Source organism: Molothrus ater, chromosome 26, assembly GCF_012460135.2.
Source record: "Molothrus ater isolate BHLD 08-10-18 breed brown headed cowbird chromosome 26, BPBGC_Mater_1.1, whole genome shotgun sequence".
Classification (NCBI taxonomy): Eukaryota; Metazoa; Chordata; class Aves; order Passeriformes; family Icteridae; genus Molothrus; species Molothrus ater.
This window is the reverse complement of record NC_050503.2, coordinates 1,130,515-1,153,991: the sequence shown is the minus strand read 5'-3', so window position 1 is coordinate 1,153,991 and position 23,477 is coordinate 1,130,515. Positions and strand designations below refer to the sequence as shown.

The following is a 23,477-nucleotide window of genomic DNA, read 5'->3' as shown; positions in this document are numbered from 1 at the left end:
CTCATTCCCAAAGCTGGGGTTCCCAGTGGCTGTTCCTCGGCAGACACCTCTCCTGGCGGTACCACAGCCGGGAATTTGCCACTGCAGCTGCAGTAGGTGTTGGTTTACACGCTTTCCTGGAAAACTTTTCATTGCTTTGTCTTCTCTCCAGTTCCTCGTGTGCAGATTTCCCCCTTTTTTTTTTTTTTTTTTTTTGTTGTGTTTTGTTGTTGTTGTTGTTGGGTTTTTTTGAGCGGTTTTTTTGGTATGCCGCTGTTGCACGGAACGAACCCCCGAGCCCCCACCGGGGGCAGCCCCAGGGCGAGGGGCCGGTTCTCCCCGGGGGTCCGGGCGGGTCCGCGTCCCCGGGGCGCGGGGCGGGGCCGGGGGTCGCGGGGCCGCCAGTGCGGCCGGGGCGGGCGCGGGGGAAGATGCCCAAAGCGGCGCTGCCGGGACACCGGGGGGGCCCGCGGCGCTCGGCGCTGGGGTAAGGCCGGGACCGTGGGGGTTCGCCGGGGGGAGCGGGGCTGGCACGGGGGGGGGCACCACGCGGGGGCGGCGGGGGGAGGGACTATATGCGGGCGGAGGGATCCGGGCGCGGCGGGCGGTGGGAGGCGGCTCGGTGGGTGGAAGGGGCGGGCGGAGGGAGCGGCGCGCACCGGACGGCGGGAGCGGGGCCAGGGCCGGGACCGGCACCGGGAGCGCAGCGGGAGCGGGACGAGCCGGGCCGCGGCGCCGCCTCCCGGGGGCAGCGGGAGCGCGGAAGGGCCGGCGGCGGCAGGAGAGCGCGGCGGCCGGGAGGAGCCGGCGGGAGGCGGCCGGAGCCAGGCGGGAGCGGGCCGGGAGGAGCCGCCATGGAGCGGAAGAGGTGGGAGCGCTCGGCGGGGCCGCCCCGGGCGCGGGGGGCCGGGCCGGGGCTGCAGCCACAGGTGGAGGGGAAGGGAGCGGGGAGCCGGCCCGGGGCGGCCGCGGGGGGCCGGGGATGCTCGGCCCCGCTCAGGGATCGGGGAGCGTCGTGAGGAGCCCCCGCGTCCCCTCAGAGCGGCTGCTGCCCTGCGGGCACTCGCGGTTCTTTATTCTCGAAGGAGCAGCGCGGGGGGGGTTCCTCCTCCCTCGGGGCTCGCTCCGCTGCCTTTTGGGTGTACTCGGGGATTGTGGGGAGGGAGCCTGGGCTGCTCGCGGTGCTGGCCCCGGGGCGGGTCGGGATGCGCCTTGCCGGGAGTGTGGCTGCGGAGGGAGCACATGGCCCGGGAGCTGGAGGGGTTCTATTTATAGCCCTGCATGGCTCATATGGCTGTAGGTGGCCATATGGATCCTCCCCGCACCCACGAGGCACCCGCGGGCTGAGGTGTGAAACTCGGGTCCAGCGGGAGCTGGGAACGCAGCAGGAGCTGTCCCTGTGTCCTCACCTGGCCCTGCCTGTCGGGAAAATCCAAACCCTCAACTTCTGCCTCTGACACAGGATCCTCACAGCATGGTTTGGGTTGGGAGGGACCTTGAAGCCCATCTCATCCCACGCTGCCATGGGCAGGACACCTTCCACTGGACCGGGTGGCTCCCAGCCCCGTCCAACCTGGCCTTGGACACTTCCAGGGATGGGACAGACGCAGCTTTAGCTCCAGGTTTCATTTTTAGAATCAGGTTATGGTTGTGAGAAAAGGGGGAGTGAACCAGAAAGTGCCATCCTCGAGAACGTGAAGCCGATTCTGCTGCTGCAGCTCGGAGGTGAGGGCAGGATGAGACCACCACCAGCAGCTGAAAGCTTCAGAGATTCTGTTTTTCCCAGAACTTGTTAAGTTGCAGTGTCGGAGATGAACTTAAGAAAAAGGGGAAGAGAGGATAAGTAGCATATTTTTATTCCCAAATGATGATGGGTTTTCCCTTTGTATCAATTTGGACAGAGATCAAAGGTAGCATAGAGCTTTGTTGCACTAATTTTTGGTTTCTGTTGCATTTTGCATTACCTCAGAGTGGCAAATACAGGTGTGGCAGTTCAGTAATATCTGTGAGAGTTCTGCCTGTTGTTTACCTGGGTGATTGTTCTGTCCAGCTCCCAGGCACGTACAGATGCAGGGAGGGTTTGTGGAAAGCCCCTGTGAGATGTGTGTGTGAGCCAGTCCCAGGCTGGAATTTCCATCTTCCTCGAGGTCTGAGTACCTGGGCAGGTTTTTACAGCCAGTCCTCGAACCTCATCCTTAGGAGGGTTTCTGGCTGAGAGGGTGGGACCTGTGTGCAGGAGAAGTGCAGGGATGGAGGATTTCAGGAAGAAAATCGTGTCAGGGATTTTGTCAAAGTGGCAGGTTGTCTTTGGGAGAGTTCTGGCTCTCTTCAGACTCAGGGTTCTCACATGGGGGAAGGAGAATTTAGTGCTGCTTTGTGGGGCTTTTTTTCTTCAGAGTGTTTTTCTCCTGAAGCTTTGATGACCAAGTGTCAGAAATTTGGGATCACTGTTCATCTGTGCCTCAGGATGTTGACACCACTGTGCTGGGAAACTTCACACTCTTGTGTGAAACTTATTTTGTGGAGAATTCCTTACCTTTGCAGCACAAATGTAAGAAGTTGGAAGGGAATGTTTTTAACACTCCTCCAAGGATATTTTGATCAGTACAGTCTTTTCAAAAAAAATTGTGGAGCAAAATGCTTTCACTGAGTCTGTGCTTTGCTTTTCCTCTGTTGCTCTGGTTTGCCTGCAGGGAAGCTCATCATTTCTCACATGAGAAGGAAATGGCCTCAGGTTGCACTAGGGGACATTTAGGTTGAGTATTAGGGAGATTTTTTTTCATGGAAAGAGTTATAAAGGATTAGAACAGGCTGCCCAGGGCAGTGGTGGCGTCATCATCCCTGGAAATATTCAAAAAACGTGGATGTGACACCTGGGACATGGTTTAATGGTGAACATGGTGGTGCTGGGGTGATGGTTGGATCTGATGATCTTAAAGGTCTTTTCCATCTTTAACAATTCCAAAATTCCACGATGCCTGAGTTGAGCCCTGCAAAATCATCTGGTTGTAATTTTGTTTGTCCCGGTGTTATGGAGCTGCCATTTGGGCTCTTCTTTAGGGATGTGATGCTTCTGGAAATTTGGGAGATTTTGTGTGTCTCCAAGTGCTTTGTTGGGGTTTTTTGGGGGCGTTTATTTTTGGTATGGTTTGAGTCCAAGTTGCTGAACGAAGACCCCCCCTGTTGCCCTATGGCATCATCCCTTGGGACAGCCCCACGGGACAGGGACAGTTCTGGTCCCCGAGGCTGCTCCCTAGGATGGGGCTGTGGCTGTGTGGGGGTGTGGGGTGCTCTGTGGCAGCTGGAGGTGTCGCCCACCTGGCCTGGTGTGGTGTCCATGGCCGTGCCAGCCCATGCCAGGATGGCCCAGCTGAGTGTGGAGCCCGGGGCAGGGCTGGCTGTGGATGCTGCCCCCAGGGCTGCCGTGGGGATGCTGTGACAGAGGTGCTGGCACTGGTGGTTGTGCAGTGTTTTGGGGTCCCCATCTCCCTGCCAGCATCATCAGGAGCCCCTGGTGCCGGGATTTGCCTGGAGCAGAGCTGGGGAGAGGAGTGAGGGAGGGAGCACGATGGAAAGCAAGAAGGAGAATCATTTTGTGTTCTTCCCTTGCCCCCTCCAGCGAGGACACAGGCTCTGAGTGTCTGCTTTCAGTGACCCGTTTTCCCTGGGCTGTTCCTGCCTCCATTCCTTCCACAGGCAGGCGGTGGCTGGGTTTGCTCAGGGTTGGTTTGTTTTGTTTTTTTTTGTTTTGCCTTTTGTCCCTTGCTTCCCAAGTTGTGCAGATCCTGTGCAGGCTAAATGGGAGAGCGGAGGGGAGGAGACTCTGATGAGGGAGGAGGGGAGAGGGCCTGGGCAGCCGCTCTCTCCTTAAGGATATAATATAGGCAGGAAACAAAGGGTGAGCTGCACATGGAGAGCAGGGGCACCTGGCAGGCCTGGCCCTTCAATGGGCTGCCCCGAACGCGGCTTCATCTGCCCGGAAAAGTCTGGGAATGAGAGCCGGGGGTGGCTCGGGGTGGCTCCCGGCAGCCGGGTCTGTTTTGTTAGCGGGAGCCAGGCGGCCCAAGCGAATAAAGCCCCGGAGCTGGTGATGGACGAGCGTGGCAAATCCTTTGCAAGTTGTAAACTCCTTTGCAAGTCGGCCGTGTCCTTGCCTTTCACGCAGGGAGCTCTGGCACAGCCTAATTCGGGATCAATCCGGGCTCTCAGCGTCGCTGCCTGGGGGGGTGTTACAGAGCAGAGGTTGGGCTTTGCAGCTTTGTACCAAAATGTCTCGTTTCTGGGCCTCTTTGTGCAAAAGCAGCAGTGCAGGAGGAGCAGAAGAAAGTAAATTCTGTATTTTGTGACATTTAAAGTCACTTTAACAGGGCTCAGAGTTCTGTGGTACTGGAGGAGTTTCCGTGTGTCCTGGTGTGCGTCAGGGATCCCATGCAAGTTTTGGGTTCCTCTGGCTCCCCCCACACCTCTGACCCTCCCAGGTGTGTGTAGGTGCCCCAATGTCCTGCATGGTCCTGCCAGAGGGTCCCCAGGAGCTCCAGGGCCCCCATCCCTTCCTTTCTCAGTTCACTGTCACCTTTAGCTCATAGCTTTGCTCCCTGGTGTGCTGTTGTCCCAGAGAGCCTGGGGATGATCCTGCCTTTTGCAAGACCTAATCAGAATAAAAGTTTTTCTTCTGAACATTTCAGTGCTTTTCCTTTGGGCCAAGCTTCCCCAGGAAGAGACAGGACTCTCAGTCATTTCAGGTGGGTTTTTTGAGAATCTGAGCAGCTTTTGAGTTCTTCCTTGCAAAATGACCACAGCACATACTAAACACACAGAGATGAAGGGCTCTGTTCACTTAAAATCATGTCTTTGACTGTACTGACTGTTCTGGAAGTTACTCTGCACTTTAATGCATTATTTTTAAACCTGCTAAGACACTAAACCCTAAATTAGAGCAGCAGATCTTGGAACAGGGAGCAGTGCCATGTTCTTCATGTAGCAGGAGTTTTTCTTCCTGGCTTCACTGGCAGCAACAGCCCTGCCCTAAAGCTGCTGGAGTTGGTAATTCCTCTCTCTGGATTGAGGCAAATAACTCCCTTTAGAGTTTGAAAAAGTGATTCACAAATCTGGGGCTGGACACAGCCTCTGCTCCTTGGTCCTACTCTGTGTTGTGTCCTGGCCCAAGTGCAGCTCCACAGGGAGCTGGTCCAGCTGAGGAATAACCAGTGGGGAGTGTTTCCTCCTCCTCCCCTGCCCTCCAAAGATGGATTATTTTCCTCAGCTGGTTCATTTGCATGAGCACTGGGCTGTGTGAGCAGTGGTGGTGGCAGGGAGGGGATCCAGGCAGGATAAGCAGCTTGGGAGCAGTTGGAGCCAGGAGCTTCCTCAGCAGATGCTGTGTGGGATCACCACAACCTTTCAGGCTTAACTCCTTCGAGAGACTTTTTCTAATTTCAGTTTTAGTGTAATTCATATTAAATTGATCTCAGTTTTTGGAGACCTTTTAATACTTCGGTACTTTCTAGTTTTGGTTTTTTTTGTAATTATTTTTTTCATGCACAGCCTGACTTAACCTAATTGCTTTGTCACTGTCCTATACCAGAAATTCTCTGCTTATGCTGGTTTTCCCCTAATAAAGCTTCAGGGCAGGAGACAATATGTGAAAATAGACTTTTCCTTTTGTTTTGTTTTGTTGTTAAGACCTTGGTAAGGTTATCAGCATCTCACCAGTGTGAGATAAGGTGGTAACTGGCATTTTTGGTCTTAAAATGCTTTCCAGCCCATTGAGCTGTGATAGTGGGATGGATGTAAGGGAGTGAGCTTCTCCTGGATGTCATCTAGGACTGAATATGCAAGTTGTAAAGTGGAGAAAACCAGAAGTGAAAGTAATTGACAGAATAAAGAGATGTTGTTATGGTGCTCAGTGAGAAGGTGAAGAATACTTGGTGCTTATTGTCTTTACAGTCCTACACTGCAGCCATAACACACTGGCTTACTTTTCTTTATGAATAAAAAAATAGCTTATGTTGGATTATTAAAAAAAAAAAAAAAACAAAAAAAAACCCAAAAAAACCCAAAAAAAAAAAACCCCAAAGAAAACATCAATAAAGATTTGGAATAATTTGTAACTTCTCTTCAGGTTGAGTCTTAGCGGAAACCCAGGAGAGTCTCTCTTCCCTTTTGCCATTAATGGAAAGTTTTAGGGGGTTTTGACATTTATCTTTGCATCACTTTGTGATTCTTTGTTTTGCAGCTTGTCAGTAGTTAACTTCTGGTTTTCTCTTTTTCTGAAGTCTTCAGGATGCTACAAAAGACATAGAATCAAACCTGAATGTGCTGTTCAAGGGGTGGGGAGAGGAGACAAGGAGCATTTTTGGTGCTGGTCAGATGCAACAGTCCTGGGAGAAGAAATTATACTTAAAAATGTGCATTTACTGTGAGAGACAGCTGAATGAAAAGTGCATCTGTGCTGAGATCTCCCTTGATGGTTATTGTGTGCATTGTGCTACATTTGTTTATCTGATCTGAATCTTCCTCTTGACATACAAAACCATTTTAACTTAATTTGTGTGTTCCACATCAGAAGCAGTCGATATGAAAACATTTTAGAGTCGAACGTCAGCTTCATTCTGCAAAGTCCAACATGTGGTTTTTTAGCATGGCAATAAAAATCCTCCCTCTGCTGAGCTGCAGAGGAGGTGCAGAGGGTGGAGGTGTCCCTGGGGGTGGACACCTGGTGTGTTTCTTGCAGCCCCAGTGGGAAGAAGTTCCGCAGCAAGCCGCAGCTGGCGCGGTACCTGGGCAGCTCCATGGACCTGGGCACCTTCGACTTCCGCACGGGGAAGATGCTGATGAACAAAATGAACAAGAACAGGCAGAGGATGCGCTACGACTGCTCCAACCAGGCCAAAGTAAGAGTGAGAGGCGCTGCTGCTGCTCCCCCTCCCTGCTGAGGAACTGCCAGAGCAGCCTGGGAGAGAGGGAGAATGCAGCAGTTCGTAGCTGGAGTGTGAATTGGAGCTGTGTCAGAACAGCTCTGCTGCTGGGGGTTGGACAAATGCTGCTCCCAGGGGGCTGGTGCTGGGGAGGAGAGTTGTGTCACTGCTCAGTCTTCTGTGGAGGAGGGCAGGGAAGAGACTGTCACCTTCCTCAGTTCCCAGCACGAGAAAGGCATTGCCCTCTGGGGATGAGTGCAGAGGAGCCCCTCTGCTCTGGAGCCAGCCTGGCACAGCTGGGGCTGCTCACCTGGACAAGAGAAGGCTCCAGGGACACCCCAGAGCCCCCGGCAGGGCCTGAAGGGGCTCCAGGAGAGCTGCAGAGGGACTGGGGACAAGGCCTGCAGGGACAGGAGCCAGGCAATGGCTCCCAGTGCCAGAGGGCAGGGCTGGATGGGATCTTGGCAATCAGGAATTGTTCCCTGGCAGGGTGGGCAGGCCCTGGCACAGGGTGCCCAGAGCAGCTGGGGCTGCCCCTGCATCCCTGGCAGTGCCCAAGGCCAGGCTGGACAGGGCTGGGAGCAGCCTGGGACAGTGGGAGGTGTCCCTGCCATGGCAGGGGTGGCACTGGATGGGATTTAGGATCCCTTCCAATCTAAACCATTCTGGGATTCTGTGATCTCCCTCTCTGGAGTGTGAGCTCACCTCCTCCAGCACAATCTGCTCCAGAGCCCCACATTTCCTGGAGCTGTGCAGCAGCTCTGCCCTGCCCTTGCCTTTGGTTTGAGAGGAGAGGAGGGGTTTGGGTCCTCAGGGATGAGGAGATGCTGCAGCTCCTCCAGTGCTGTGCTGCTGACCCAGCTTTGGCACCGATGGAAGGGGAGGTGGCATTTGGGGCAAAAAGCCTGAGAGGGAGGAGGGCTGTGAGGCCTATTTGTAGAACAGAATAAAAGATTCTCTAGCTGCTAATTCAGATTGTTGAGGTGTCAGGGTGGCAGTGACAGGCTCCCTGTCTGGATTGATTGTCCCAAGTCATTCCTAAGGATCTTCATCAGATGCTCAAATCTTTCCCAGAACCCAAGAGCTGCTGTGTATGCACCTAAACACGGAATGTGGAAAAGGCACAATGCTCATTTCTGAAATACATCAGCCAGTCAAGGATCATCATCACGAGAGTGCTGGGAACATTTCTTACAGTCCTGGTGCTGCAGGGATATTTTGAGACCTGCCTTGAGGCACAGAGCAGCAGCTCACACACCTCTCAGGCTAAAAATTCTGCCCAAAACTCTCAATAAATGTACAAATGTTATCACTGGCTTCTGAAAGGATTAGCACCCAGATGGTTCAGAATTATATTTGTCCTGAATACATCTTTTCTACATCTCATGAATAAATCTGTGAAGCAGACACAGTGTTTGCATCCCTGAGAACAAAGCGTGTCCTACAGCCATTCCAAGAGTTGTGTGTTGGATTTTGGGAATGAGGAACAGTTTCCTATGCTTCCCCTAACAGAAAATGCAGTCATGTAGTGCAAAATTGATTATGAGCTGCATTTAAAAGCTGAGCTTTGTTCAGAACCAAAGGTAAAAAAAGGGATTCAGCTTTCAGTGGTGTTGGTTTGTTTATTGGTCACTACTGGATTTAGAAGGAATGGTTTGGAGTGGTTTCTGGATTCAGAAACCAGCCTAAATCTCTGCTTGAAATTTTTTTATTTATTACAAATATTGTGTTGTAGTCCTCTCTTTTAGTGATTACACATGGTTTGTTCTGACTCCTAAAGTCATTAAAAATGGGAGTAAAACTGATGTGTGTGAACTCACATGGGAGGAGGCTGCTATGTTAAACAGAATGAGTGGAAAACTTTGATAGGTCTAAGGCAAGATTTGAATTTAGTTATGTATTTTTAGCAGCCTAACTTGTATAACTTGAGATTTGACAAGATTTGAAGCCCAGGAACTGTTCCCTGCTGCACTTCTTTGTGGCTGTAGTAGCATTTCAGCAAACTGAAAACATTTCTGTGGGTTTTTCCTTTTCTTTTTGTGTGAAACAGGGCAAGCCTGATTTGAACACAGCCCTGCCTGTGAGACAGACAGCCTCTATCTTCAAACAGCCTGTCACCAAGATCACAAACCACCCCAGCAACAAGGTGAAGAGTGACCCCCAGAAAGCTGTGGACCAGCCCAGGCAGGTAAGGCTGAGAAACTCCTGGATTTCCTACTGGGAGGATCCCAAAATAATCTGCTTTAATTTTGTGATGCTGAACAAATACTCCCTGGCAATTCCTGATCTCATTTCAGAATTCAGAAAAATCGGATCTTTCAGAAGCAGTGGCTTGCAGTGCTCCCAGCTCTTAAAATCAGAACAAATCCCATTCCCAGTCTCTAGTTATGGACTCTGCATACTGGGATTTACAAACTCCAGCCTTTGGTTAGATCCCAATTCTGTTGTAGCTAAACCTGAATTTCCTTCATGCTGAAATTCAGTAATATCTACAAAATTCTTCAGACATTGTAACCACTTCAGAGGACACTTGGGTTTAGAACCACTGTCAAATGTTGCAGTTGTGTAAGAATTCCATGTTCCATTAAATCTTTGTTCCATTAAATCCTTGTTCCTGCAGAGATCACATCCATTGTGGTGTTTGTTGCAGTGCAAGGGACTGTACATTAGTAGGAGTAAACTCTGCCAGTATAAGATCATAAATTCACTTTGAATGTTATTGTTAATACAAAATCAGTGGTTTTATTATCATAGTGTGTATTTGCAAGCAAGAGAGCACACCAAAATTAAAGGAAAGGGTGCTCAGGACAAGGGAAGGTAAAATAAGCTGTACCTGTTGGAACACTGAAAAGCTTTTCTGAAAACTTCAAAAACCACTTTTTGAAGGCAGTTTTTAAGAATTTAATAAACCCAGTTCAACTAGAACCCAGGTATGAGATGGAACTTATCTGAAATGGGTGGGGTTTTTGGTGGCTGGGGTGGGTTTTTTGCTTATTAAGCAGGTTGGCAGGGCCTTACCATGGTTTTCTGGGGAAGCAGATCCTGTATGTTCACAGTGTGGTTGCTATTCCTGCAGCTTTTATAGTTAAGGCAAAAAAGAGAACACTAAAGATAAAATACCCTCTCCCAGTTGTGAGCTGGATTTGTGTTCCTGTTTAAGATATTTTACTGGAGTGCAGAATATTTTGACTTTTTCTCAGCAGACTCCAGATGTTTCTCCAAAATTTGAAAGTGGTGCCAAGTCCCATCATGCACTGGCTTAAAAATCCCAGAATTCTTGGGGGCTGGAAGGGATCTTAAAGATGATCCCATTCCACCCTCCCACCATGGGTTGGGACACTTTGCACTATCCCAGGTTGCTCCAAACCCCATCCAGCCTGGTTTTGGTCAATTCCAGGACTGGGACAGCCACAGCTTTTCTGGGTAACAAAAAAAACCCCAAAAAACAAACAAATCACCTATTTGAAGGGCTAAGGAATATCCAGGCTGTGTTTGGGCTGTGACTGCCTCATTCCCCTTTTTGGAAAAGTCATGTGGGGTTAGTTGCACTTGGATTTTGACAGGCAGGAAAAAAGGGTGGGATGTGCATGGACTGTTGGAGGTGAATTCTTAATTTCTCAAAACCTTGATAAAAATGGGGTTTTTTGCAAGGCAGTTGATCCTCCAGCTGTGCATTGCTATCCTCCTGATATCTCTCCTGCACCAGGTGCAGAGTTAAAGGTGTATCAGGGTGATGTATTTGAATTTCTACCACATCACACATTCAGCCTTTTAAGCCTGGGGAGAACCTGTGACTCAAAATCTGGTAAAGGAGAGACGTGGGGAAAGGACCAAACTGAAGGAAGAAAAGAATAATTTACCTTGAATTCTTGCATTCCTAACTTTCTATGGATATGTAGGAGAGAAACAGGGTGCAAACAAGGCTGTCTCATGTTCACAGGGGTCTGAGGATGAGGGAAGAGATGAGGATCTGACTCCATGTTTCAGAAGGCTTGATTTATTATTTTATCATATATATTATATTAAAACTATACTAAAAGAATAGAAGAAAGGATTTCATCAGAAGGCTTGCTAAGAATAGAAAAAGAAAGAATGAATAACGAAGGCTTGTGGCTCAGACAGAGAGTCCAAGCCAGCTGGGCTGTGATTGGCCATTAATTAGAAACAACCACATGAGACCAATCCCAGATCCACCTGTTGCATTCCAGAGCAGCAGATAAGCATTGGTTACATTTTGTTCCTGAGGCCTCTCAGCTTCTCAGGAAGAAAAATCTTAAGGAAAGGATTTTTCAGAAAATATCATGGCTGCAGTCTCACACTGTGGGCTTGCAGCTGAAAGTCAGCAAGCCTGGCCTTGTGCTGCAGCCCAGAGCAGTGAAAGTTCCAGGCCCTGGAAGAAAATAGAGTTTTCCAAGGCAGCAAACGGGGAGAGAGGAGATGTGGGGCTGTGTTGGAGCCCTGGCTGCTGAGAATTTCAGACTTTCTGTGCTGCCAGGCACTGACCCCCCAGAGAACACTGCATTGACCTGAGGCTGTGGAGAAGGCTTCTAAAATGGAATCACAGAACTGGGATTGTGGGAGTGGAGTTTGAATAGAAATGTGTGATATCACAGGGTGGGAAACAGAGTTTAAGGTTTTAGAATATAATAGTATATATAAAGCAAGATGGAGGTTTTAGGGTAGAGGCTGGTCCTTTTTCTGCACCTCCTTCTTCTCCTTCCTTCTTCTCCTTCCTTCTTCTCCTTCCTTCTTCTCCTCCTTCCTTCTTCTCCTCCTTCCTTCTCCTTCCTTCTCCTTCCTTCTCCTTCCTTCTCCTCCTTCCTTCTCCTCCTTCCTTCTCCTTCCTTCTCCTCCTTCCTTCTCCTCCTTCCTTCTCCTCCTTCCTTCTCCTCCTTCCTTCTCCTCCTTCCTTCTCCTCCTTCCTTCTCCTCCTTCCTTCTCCTCCTTCCTTCTCCTCCTTCCTTCTCCTCCTTCCTTCTCCTCCTTCCTTCTCCTCCTTCCTTCTCCTCCTTCCTTCTCCTCCTTCCTTCTTCTCCTTCCTTCTTCTCCTTCCTTCTTCTCCTTCCTTCTTCTCCTTCCTTCTTCTCCTTCCTTCTTCTCCTTCCTTCTTCTTTCTTCTCCTTCTTTCTTCTCCTTCTTCTCCATGGGTTTGGGTGGTTTTGTGTAATTGGATAAAAAAGTCCACATTATGAGCCATGGGTTGGTTGTTTATTGGGTAAAAAGTAAAAATAATTTAGGTGTCATTTCTTAATTGGACAGTTTATCCTTAAAAGGATAAGCTATCTCTCTCTCTTGTAGAGAGAGATAGGGCTCTGTTTTTAGTGTGTTGGAGTGAAGTGATGTAGAACTCAGGCTGGTGAGACTGTAACATAGATTAGAGCTAATAAACATCTGAGTCCCAACAAGAAATACCATCTCACACATTTAATCCCAGCCCTGGCACAAAGAAGCTAAGACTCGACAGGGCTGATTGGCAGTGAGGATTGTTCCTGCTGTTGGAGGTGGCAGATCCCTTCTGTGGTAAATCCACATTAAATGTCCCCAGCCCTGCTGTTCCCTGTCTGCACAGGAAGCAGGGATTCTGTGGAGCTGGCAGTTCCACTCCTGGCTGTGCCAGTAACACCAATAACCACCTGCTTTGACTGCAGCTCTTCTGGGAGAAGAAGTTGAGTGGCCTGAATGCCTTTGACATTGCAGAGGAGCTGGTGAAGACAATGGACCTTCCCAAAGGGCTGCAAGGTAATCAGAGGGTGCCCTTCACTCAGGGCTGGCATTGGGCACCTGGCAGGAGGGGGTGAAGGTGCTGGGGGTGTTCCCAGAGCCTGGCAGGGCCGTGGCCATTCCTGCTGCAGCAGGAGCTGTGGTGCTGCCTGGGCTCCCAGTGCCCTTTGTTCTGAGGGGACACTGAAGCAAAGCTTCTCAGTCTTTTGGGGATTCATTTTCAGAAACAGCAGAGCATCCCAAATTGCTGTTTGACTTTGGGTTGGAAGGGACCTCAAAGCCCATCCCACTTCACCCAGTGCCATGGACAGGGACACCTGCCACTGACCCCACTGAAGGGCACCCAGGTCCCTGCAGGGGTGCAGGGCACCCCAAGGCCCCCAGAGCCTCCCCTCATGGCAGGGACTCCAGCTCACCCTGGCCCTGCTGGGGCTCCAGCACCTCTGGGTGTCCCACTGCCCCTGGGTGCCACTGTCTGTGCCCACTGCCCCTGGGTGCCACTCTCCAGGGTGTCACTGTGTGCAGATCCGTGGGTTTGCTGCGGCCTCTGTGTCCCCTCAGCCCTGGGTGCTGCTGGCCTCAGGTCCCTGCTGTCCCCACACGGGGCCTGAGGGGCCTGGCCAGCCCTGCAGGGCCAGAGTGAAACCCTGGTGCCACACGGAGGGTGGGTACAGCTGGGACAGTGACAATGAGGTGGCCAAGTGAGTGAGGGATCACGAGCATGGAGAAAGGTTTGGGTTGGGAGGGACCTCAAAGCCCATCCAGTGCCACCCCTGCCATGGCAGGGACACCTCCCACTGTCCCAGGTGCTCCCAGCCCTGTCCAGCCTGGCCTTGGGCACTGCCAGGGATGCAGGGGCAGCCCCAGCTGCTCTGGGCACCCTGTGCCAGGGCCTGCCCACCCTGCCAGGGAACAATTCCTGATTGCCAAGATCCCATCCAGCCCTGCCCTCTGGCACTGGGAGCCATTGCCTGGCTCCTGTCCCTGCAGGCCTTGTCCCCAGTCCCTCTGCAGCTCTCCTGGAGCCCCTTCAGGCCCTGCCAGGGGCTCGGGGGTGTCCCTGGAGCCTTCTCTTGTCCAGGTGAGCACCCCCAGCTCTCCCAGCCTTGTTCAAGCAGAATGGAAACATCTTCCTTTCCCAGCTTGGTGATTTTTATTATCTTTTTGGTTCTAACAATGAGGAACTGCTCTAAGTTTCAATACCCTCAGAGAGCTGCAAAGGTGCTGTTAGAAGCATTTAGGTCTGAGATTTATGTCATGTGAGCTTTCCAACTGACAGCCTGTTCTTTGCCATTAAAATTTCATTCCCATTGTCCTGATTTCCTGCTCCCTGCCTGGGGCAGTGCTGCTCATGGATTTCCCTCCCCCTTGCAGGGGTTGGCCCTGGCTGCACAGATGAGACTCTGCTCTCTGCCATCGCCAGTGCCCTGCACACCAGCACCATGCCCATCACTGGGCAGCTCTCTGCAGCTGTGGAGAAGAACCCTGGGGTCTGGCTCAACACCTCCCAGCCTCTCTGCAAAGCCTTCATGGTGACAGATGAAGATATCAGGTAGGAGCTGGAAATAGCTCTTGCTGTTCTGGAGCGAGGTTCCTTGTGCTCAAACAGTGCTTTGCTTTTTCTTTCTGGGTGTCTGATGGAACACTGTGCCTTGGGAATTCATTGGAATGGCTCTCTAGCAAGAGAGTAGACAAAAGTAGTTACACTAAACTCTGTCATGTGCTTAAAGCCCACTGTTTTTTATTTTGGCCATGCTCAGTTACTCTGCAGTTTCAGGCTCATGTTTGTTTTTCGTGTCAAGATCCCTTTTATTACAAAAGTGTCTGAGCTGGGAGAACTTTGACTGAGGCACCTCTGAGCAGAAATAGCATTGGAGAAATCCTGTACAGTGGGATTGGATTCTTTCACCTTCCTCTGTGTCTGTAAATGAATTAAATAAAATTTCTGGATTGACCAAACCCAAGCCATGCCTGCTGACAGGGAACAAGGATGCAGCTTATTCTGCTATAGGTTCTGTAGTAATTAAATATTGTTAAATCAGGATTGGTCAAACTCAGCTTTAAGCTTTTAATGGAGAACTGACTATACCAAAGGCCTGCAGCATGCAATTTGCATTCATTAAGTGTTTAAAGGCAGTCCTTGCTTTGACTGCTTGATAAATCTTTTGGAATTGCAGGATGATTTTTCTGGGCTTGATTGAGACATAAATGGCCAGGAAAAAGAGTCTGTTTGTAACTTTGATGTCCTGTGGCTGAGGTGAAATAGGAGCCCCATGAGCCACTGATTGTTGATCACTTCTTTGCTGTGCTTTGACTTCTTAGGGTTAGGACTCAAAAGGAAAATGAGCAGAAAGAAATGGCCTGAAACTTAATTTTCTTCAGTCACATTTTTGAAAGTCTGTGCAGGGTAGGCTGACTTGTTAGATATTAGTAGTTAAAAATTAGCATTAGGCTAAAAAAAAGCTGCTAGGTTACCAAATTTCAGCCAGAAATCAACAGGTCCAGGACACATAATATAAATACTGGACAAATTCTTAAAATGTTTTTCATCTTCACTCAGAGTACAATGCCAGGTGGGGTTTTTTGGTTTTTGGTTTTTTTTTTTTGTTATACAGTGGAGTTCTTAGAGGGCTGTTCCAGTCCATGCTTGTCTGATGTTGGAGGGATTGGAGACTCTTTTCCCTTGCCAGGGGCAGCCCTGGGGCTGATGTTGGGTGTGCTTGTGTTGGGCAGGAAGCAGGAGGAGCTGGTGCAGCAGGTGAGGAAGAGGCTGGAGGAGGCCCTGATGGCTGACATGCTGGCCCACGTGGAGGAGATTGCCAGGGATGGGGAGCCTCCCTCGGAGAAAGAAGGAGCAGAGGAGGAAGGAGAAGAAGAAGAGGAGGAGGAGGAGCAGGACCATGACCAGGAGATGGAAAATGTATAGTCCAGGTGGGTGATTGTGCTGTGTCTCACCTTAAACACTGGGGACAGGAAAGTTTTCAGGAGGAACCTTAAATATTGATCAATCTTTGCTTTTTAGCCTGGGCTTTGAAAGGTGTGGGGGCCTTGGGTCAGGAATGGGGGAGGTGGGCATGAGACCCCCCCTGCAGAGCTGCCCCAGCCCTGGGCACCAGCAGCAGGAGGACGTGGAGCTGCTGGAGCCAGGCCAGAGGAGGCACGGAGATGCTGCAAGGGCTGGAGCCCCTCTGCTCTGGAGCCAGCCTGGCACAGCTGGGGGTGCTCACCTGGACAAGAGAAGGCTCCAGGGACACCCCAGAGCCCCTGGCAGGGCCTGAAGGGGCTCCAGGAGAGCTGCAGAGGGACTGGGGACAAGGCCTGCAGGGACAGGAGCCAGGCAATGGCTCCCAGTGCCAGAGGGCAGGGCTGGATGGGATCTTGGCAATCAGGAATTGTTCCCTGGCAGGGTGGGCAGGCCCTGGCACAGGGTGCCCAGAGCAGCTGGGGCTGCCCCTGCATCCCTGGCAGTGCCCAAGGCCAGGCTGGACATGGGCTGGGAGCACCAGGAGGGACTGAGGGAGCTGGGGGGGCTCAGCCTGGAGAAAAGGAGGCTCAGGGTTCAGCCCCAGTTGTCTCAGCCTGTCTCCATAGGAAAGGTTCTCCAGCCTTAAGATCAACTTAGTGGCCTCCTCTGGAGCCTTTGAGACAAGAATCAAGAATGTGGTGGGGGGAAAAAGGGACTTTTTAGGATGAATAGCTGAGGAGCTCCTTTGAAGGGAATGAGGATTTCAGGTGGGAGGAAGATTGATTTTGTTTAGCAATCCTTGAAGCTTGAGGATTGATTATAATGTGCAATCTGCTTGGCCTTTGGGAGATCCCATCTTTTATCTGGGCTCTTTTTTCCCATTTTCCCCTATCACCAGCAGTGGCTGTATTTGGACAGTGAATGGCTTGAATTCCTTTCTGCTGTAGAGGTCTGGCAACAGGCAGGAGCCAGAACAAACTGAGTGCTGCAGGTGAAACCCAGGAGATAAAGACATGGATGTGTTAAGACAGTGGGATTTCTCCTTTTAAGAAAAGATACAAAAATTCTTTTTGAGTTACAAGGTCTTTGTTTTTCCTCTTTCAGGGAGTTCCATGTAAGAATTCCCAGTATAAACCCATTCAGCAGGGTCAGCACAACCATTCACAGAGCCAAGAGTGCACCATCAGTCCAAGTGTACCCCAGAGCCTTTGGATGGACTTCAGGAAACGTGGAAGCTGATGGTTCATTCACTGCAGGGGAGTTCTGCAGATGGAACTTGACTAAACTCTGCTCCCCTTCCTTTTTCTACAGGGGTAGGGTGCTTGGGAATGCAAAAGTGGGAGGGGATAAAGAATATCACATGGTGGGAGGGAAAATCCTAGGAACTGAATTTGCTGGCTCTTTTTTTGGGGTTTTTTTTTGGTATTACTTTTTGTGGGTCAGTGCTGGGTGATACATTTTTAAGCTTTTCTATCAAAGTACTTTTAATGACCCACAGAAACAATTTTCTCTCTAACTCAAGGGAGGGAGATGCTGTTTCACTCCTTGGCTACTCTGCTGTGGGCTACCTGTTTGTACCTGACTGTAGGGAGGTCATTTCATGTTGTGAATGGTTCATTCCATGTGTGAATTGCTGTTTCCTCACAAGACCACATTGGTCTTGGAAGTGTTTGGAAGTGTAGTCTCAGAGCTGAGCTGCCAGTGCCTCTCCCACCTGAGCTGGGGTGAGGAGGGGAAGCTGCACTCGAGGACTTGGGCTGCCAGCTCTGGGAATTTGGGTATTTGGTTATTCCACACCACAGTTTGGATCCAGAGCTCTGTGTGTCCAGACATTTGCCTCCAAGACTCTGTTCAGAATATACCCAGCCTGAGGTATATTTTACTTTGGTTTAAGTCCAGTCAGAAGGACTTTCTCAACTGGGGATGGAAGGATGACTCATTTCTGACTGATAATGAGGAAAACTTCCTCCTTTTTCTCTTCTGGTGCCAAGAACCTGCCCTCTGTTACTCAGTGTGGAGGGAAGGGGATCCATTCCAGCAGGTGTGGCTACACACCTGCTTTTGTGTGCAGTAATGTTCTGACCTCTTTAAAAAAAAAAAAAAAGGAAAAAGGTTGATTTTTCTATAATTGATATCTAAAAAAGGAATTTAAAGCTTTTTATTAAGTATTGAATCTTTCTTATTTGCATGTGCAGTGAAGTGACCAGCATTTTGTGTCAACAATTGGACTGATGTGAAACCTGCCTTAATGTGTTTATAAATATTGGGCTTCACCATGGGTACCTTGATTGATCCCTCAGTCTCTTCCAGTACATCTTTGAGCATATTGGGGTAACTTGTGGCTAAAAACGGATTTCTCTGGGAAGGGAGACCAGGAGAGGGGAGGAAGATGAGAGTTGATAGCTTGGGGAATGTGTTTGACTGGGTTGCAGAATTCTTTTAGTCTTAGGGTATCCATTGCTTAACTGTGCGTGGCCGTCTCGGCTGAGAGAACACTACACAGTGGTGCATTAAATACTGTGCCACCAACCAATTGTACAAGTTGTTGGTATCCCAAAACTTGGGGAAGAAAGTAGCTCCCAGAGCCTTTATTGTGTGAGAAAGATTAGCAGGGACAGCCAGGGGCCAGGGAATTGCCTTTGGGAGTAGTGCAGCTTAGTGATCCCTGAAAAATATCCCATGCCAAGGTGATTGATCCTTTATTCACTCTTTTCTTAAAGGTTTGAAAACACAAAATTGGTTGATATTGCTCATTTGAGTACTGCAAGGAGACTGAATTCTACTTTGCTGATGCTCTGCCAGGTGCTGCTTTGGGGAGCTTTACCTGGCACTGCAGGCAGCAACCATTATTTTCCTTTCTGAACAGTCTGTTACAGTTACTACTCTGTAAATCTGTCCTCTTGTAAGTCATGGTGTTGAATTAAATGTTTCTCACAAAGAAGAGGTTCTTCTAGTCTGCCTCAAGCCCCTACCTGGAGTTTTGTGCTCTGCCCTTTCCATTTCCCCCAGTGGAGGTGCTCTGGGGGTTCAGCTGGGGGCTCCAGTCTGAGATTTGGCTCTGGACATCTGGAGCCTGGCAGAGGGCAGAGTGTGGAGGGAAACTTGTGGAAAGCAGTTCAGTCATGTGCAGAATCCTCTCCTGTGTCCCCAGCAAGGGAGAGGCTGCCAGGGTGTCCCATCTCTCGGCAGGTTGGTGATAGAGTCACAGAATTGTTAAGGTGGGAAAAGATCTTTAAGGTAATAAAGTCCAACCATCAGCCCAGCTCCACCACATTCACCACTAAACCCTGTCCCCAAGTGTCACATCCACACTGCTTTTGAACACTCCCAGGGATGATGGCTCCACCACTGCCTTGGGCAGCCTGTGCCAGGCATGGACAATCCTTTCTGTGGGGAAAAAAACCAAAAAGTATAAAAATATATCCCTAATATCCAATCTAAACCTTCCTGGCTCAACCTGAGTCTTATTCCTATGTGGCCCTTTGAATCTCAGCTCCAGCAGTTCATATCCCACCCCAGAGCTGTCCTTGTAACCAGAGCAATCTTATTCTGACACTGGCTTCTTGAAAACCTGTTTAATATCTGGAGATGTCTTTATCTACTTTTACTTGGATCTAAACATACCATTGAGGCACCATACCACAGGTCATTGAGATGTTGACACTTTTATTTTGATGCACTAAATACCAATTTAAATTGCTGCCAACTCGTTTCATCCCCCTACCCCTTTCCCAGTTCAGTTCTCTTTCCTTCAGTTTACAAAGTTCATGATGTTTTCATTGATATGGAGAAGTTGCTTGGGCAAAGTGCCAAAAAAGGACCTAGGACTCCTCTCACAGGCAGAGAAAGTGAAATAACTTTACCTGCTTACCAAGGTGAGGAAATCAAGTGTTTGTTTTCACTGACCATGGTGTCTGTTTCATGTTGCTGCAATAACAACTGGATTAGTTTGTGTTATCTCAGCCCTGGACGTGACTGACGGGCATGAAGTGTCTGCCATCATCAAATCTATCCCCAGGGTGGAGAAAGGAGCAGGTTTGAGGTACAACTTGTTAGGCATATGATTAGTAAATAATTTACTTAAGAGCAATGAGTGGAATTGGAGCAACACTTATATTGCATTAATTAATATTCTCTGCTGCTTAGGGTCTTGATGGCTACAATTTTTTCCTCTCCACTTTGTTTTACAAAACTTCAAGATTTAAAGGGAATGTCATTTTCCTGCTGTTTGGGGAGTGTTGTTTTTCCTGAATTCTAGCTGGATTGAATTTTGTGCAAACCATAGAATGAATTGGAATGGATATTGGTGCAGTCTGGATTTGGCCAGCAGAGCTCTTGGAGGTGGTTCTGCCCAGGAAAAGTTGGCTCGATTCACATCTGAAATTGAGCTTGCTGAACTGGCTGTTGAGCAAGGAAAGGGAGGAGTTTTCTTGCTTGTAAACTCAGCCCAGCAGGAAGAGCAGAGTCAGGGATGACATGGCTGGACTCTGGGAGTGCAGGCACGTCCAACCCTGCCTGGGGAGGCTCTGCTGTCATGGCTGGACTTTGGGTTGGGAAGGACCTTAAAGCTCATCCAGTGCCACCCCTGCCATGGCAGGGACACCTTCACTATGGCCTTGGGCACTGCCAGGGCTCCAGGGGCAGCCCCAGCTGCTCTGGGCACCCTGTGCCAGGGCCTGCCCACCCTGCCAGCCAGGAATCCCTTCCCAATATCCCATTAAATTCTCATTGCTGCTCTGTGGGATGTGAATGAAGCAGGACACCTGGAAGGACTCCTGGGTCATGTGCTTTTGTCTTGTTTTAAGAAGGGACCATTCTGTCTGGACTGATTGTCCTGGTCCTTGGAAAGAGTGGGATAATGTGTTTGAAGGGAGAGGAGGCAGGAGAATGCTTCATGGAGAAAAAGGAAGTTTTTTGGTAATAACTCTCCAGTCAGGAAATCCTGGTTATTTGGGATTATGTGCATAAGAACAATCTCCAAGAGTCCAGATGCCCATGCAAATACTTGGATAATACCAATTCTCCCCTATCACATAAAATGCATATTCCTCACTGTTGTCACTCTGAACAGGAATTTCTGCATCTGCTGGAATTGCTCCAGACATTGGGGTCGATTGAGGATCCCAGTGTTGCCTATTTTACCTTCCTGCTTTAATGAAACACAGCCATGGGAAGGTGGTGTCCTAATTCTGCAGCACAGAAAATAATGTCCTCTATGGGCTGTAGTGAGCTAAAAATTTGGATTTGTTCTCAGATTAGCAGGGATCAACTTGAATTAATGAGGGAAAACCTTTCTCCCCCTCCTCCTCAGGCTGATCCCGTGAGTAGCTGGAGTGTAGGAGAGAACAGCACAGAACAGAGTGTGCTAAATGGTATTTACAGTGACAGAACATTTGGGAGGGTGGGGAGAGAAAAACGTTTTGAACTCCAGAATGACCCACCAAATGCACTTGGAATTGTCAGGGCATTGCTCAGCAATCTCATTTAGTGCTGCTGATTTCTTACCAATATCCATAACTACTGCTGACTAGCTAATAACAATAACTACTGGTAAGAAATAATATTGGCCTCCAATGGGAAAGCTCTAGGTCAATTCGTTAAATAAGTCTCAGATTGGATTTTTCTTACCTTGCAGAGTCACCAACAGCAGCAGTTGGAGACTGCACAGAACTGGGTAATGAGTGACCTGAACAGGTTTGTCTTCAATGGCAAAATTCAGAAATGCTGTGCTGAAGAAGTCTGGTTTCATTTGCATTTAGAAATGTCAAGTTTTCTGATACAAGGAATTCCAGAATGGTTTGAGTTGGAAGGGACCTCAAAGCCCACCCAGTGCCACCCCTGCCATGGCAGGGACACCTCCCACTGTCCCAGGCTGCTCCCAGCCCTGTCCAGCCTGGCCTTGGGCACTGCCAGGGATGCAGGGGCAGCCCCAGCTGCTCTGGGCACCCTGTGCCAGGGCCTGCCCACCCTGCCAGGGAACAATTCCTGATTGCCAAGATCCCATCCAGCCCTGCCCTCTGGCACTGGGAGCCATTGCCTGGCTCCTGTCCCTGCAGGCCTTGTCCCCAGTCCCTCTGCAGCTCTCCTGGAGCCCCTTCAGGCCCTGCCAGGGGCTCTGGGGTGTCCCTGGAGCCTCCTCTTGTCCAGGTGAGCACCCCCAGCTGTGCCAGGCTGGCTCAGAGCAGAGGGGCTCCAGCAGCTCCACGTCCTCCTGATGGTGGATGGGGGCCCAGAGCTGGACATGGTGCTCAGGGTGGGGAATGGACCCCAAGCTTGAGCTTCTGGGAAAAGTTGAATCCCAAAAAGTTCCTGATGTGTTTTTGTTTGCACGATGAGCTCAGTTCCATGTCCTGGATTTGCCTGCTGGGCACATTTTGTGGGGTTTAGGGATCTGAAGGGCTGTGAAACCTGAAAGCGTGGTGTACCAGCTTTTATTTTTTCATGCTTTTGTCTGATCTGCAATTAATTCTTAGCTTTCCATCAAGTTGGCTTCTCCACAACTCCAAAGTCATTACCTGACAGCTCAATTCCTCATTCATCTAATGCATGAAAAAGAGCCCTCTGCTAATGGCTTCCCCCAAGGTGCCTCTTTCATGTCCTGCTGTAGGGAGGGAGTCTCTGAAGGTGCTGTGGTAGAGAAAGGGCTGCTGGGCCTGCTGGCACTGAGGGATCACAGAGGGCCAGGCCTTGGGTGACCTCATCTTGTGCCTGTGCTGCAGCTGTGGCACCAGGGTGACACTGAGCCTCCTCACCTTGAGCTGTCCCCCTGTGCTGTTCCCTCAGTCAGCGACTTTGTGGGATGATTGATCTCGGGCTGAGGTCATCTTTCAAGTTCCACATCTTGTCAATCTGTCTGGCTCCACCCACATGCAGTGATTCAGCTCCTGATGTGCTGAAATATTCCCTTTAGCCTTCCCACACAGAGTAAGGGCTTTTTTGTGATTCTGCTCCGAGCTGCAGCACCTCTTCTGTGCTCTGCTCCAAGCCTGTGCCTTCTGTGCTTGGAGAGCTGCAGAAAGTGGAGTTTGACCTCCTAAAGAGGAGAAGAGCAGCTATAATTGTTCTTTAAAAGTATTTTTTCCTCTAAATTTTGGATCCCATTTTATAGGATTTGGCCAATGTGCCATGATTTAGACAAATGGTGAAAAATACAGAGAGCAGCCCTGGGGGAAGGACTTGGGGTGTTGGTGGGTGAGAGGCTCAGGCTGCCCCGGCCATGGGCACTGAGCCAGAAACCCCCCCTGTGCTGGGCTGAGCCCCCAGCGTGGGCAGCAGGGGAGGGGGGGATTCTGCCCCTGTGCCCCTGTGCTCAGGTGAGACCCCACCTGCAGAGCTGCCCCAGCCCTGGGCAACAGCAGCAGGAGGACGTGGAGCTGCTGGAGCCAGGCCAGAGGAGGCACGGAGATGCTGCAAGGGCTGCAGCCCCTCTGCTCTGGAGCCAGCCTGGCACAGCTGGGGCTGCTCACCTGGACAAGAGAAGGCTCCAGGGACACCCCAGAGCCCCTGGCAGGGCCTGAAGGGGCTCCAGGAGAGCTGCAGAGGGACTGGGGACAAGGCCTGCAGGGACAGGAGCCAGGCAATGGCTCCCAGTGCCAGAGGGCAGGGCTGGATGGGATCTTGGCAATCAGGAATTGTTCCCTGGCAGGGTGGGCAGGCCCTGGCACAGGGTGCCCAGAGCAGCTGGGGCTGCCCCTGCATCCCTGGCAGTGCCCAAGGCCAGGCTGGACAGGGCTGGGAGCAGCCTGGGACAGTGGGAGGTGTCCCTGCCATGGCAGGGGTGGCACTGGATGATCTTTAGCCTCCCTTCCAACCCAAATCAGTCTGGGATGATTCTATGACAAATGTGGGGTTTTTTGGAGGGAGGGGCAGGAGGGTTCTCCTGTCTCTGTTCACTA

The 23,477-nt window shown here is 50.3% G+C and overlaps 1 protein-coding gene across 3 annotated transcripts; it reads left to right on the top strand.

Moving 5' to 3' along the window:
* The first annotated feature begins 648 nt into the window (after nucleotides 1-648).
* MBD3 (methyl-CpG binding domain protein 3) lies at nucleotides 649-18,523 on the top strand. 3 transcript variants are annotated; one of them, XM_036399542.2, is made up of 8 exons: nucleotides 649-847; nucleotides 4,665-4,721; nucleotides 6,713-6,872; nucleotides 8,947-9,084; nucleotides 12,545-12,635; nucleotides 13,992-14,169; nucleotides 15,351-15,548; nucleotides 16,687-18,523. In XM_036399542.2, exons 1-7 carry the CDS (start codon nucleotides 834-836, stop codon nucleotides 15,541-15,543), a joined length of 831 nt encoding a protein of 276 aa, XP_036255435.1. In that variant the 5' UTR covers nucleotides 649-833; the 3' UTR covers nucleotides 15,544-15,548; nucleotides 16,687-18,523. The 3 variants fall into 3 exon arrangements, with proteins under 3 accessions (XP_036255435.1, XP_036255436.1, XP_036255437.1); XM_036399544.2 differs by lacking the exon at nucleotides 649-847 and adding an exon at nucleotides 1,657-1,704; XM_036399543.2 differs by lacking the exon at nucleotides 4,665-4,721 and having other exon boundaries at nucleotides 650-847.
* The last annotated feature ends 4,954 nt before the right edge of the window (nucleotides 18,524-23,477 follow it).

Bases quoted from the DNA above. Each gene is read 5' to 3' on its own strand.
- MBD3 (XM_036399542.2), top strand. The intron at 4,722-6,712 runs GTGGGTTTTTTG...TGTTTCTTGCAG, and splicing joins AGGACTCTCAGTCATTTCAG to CCCCAGTGGGAAGAAGTTCC. The intron at 6,873-8,946 runs GTAAGAGTGAGA...TGTGTGAAACAG, and splicing joins ACTGCTCCAACCAGGCCAAA to GGCAAGCCTGATTTGAACAC.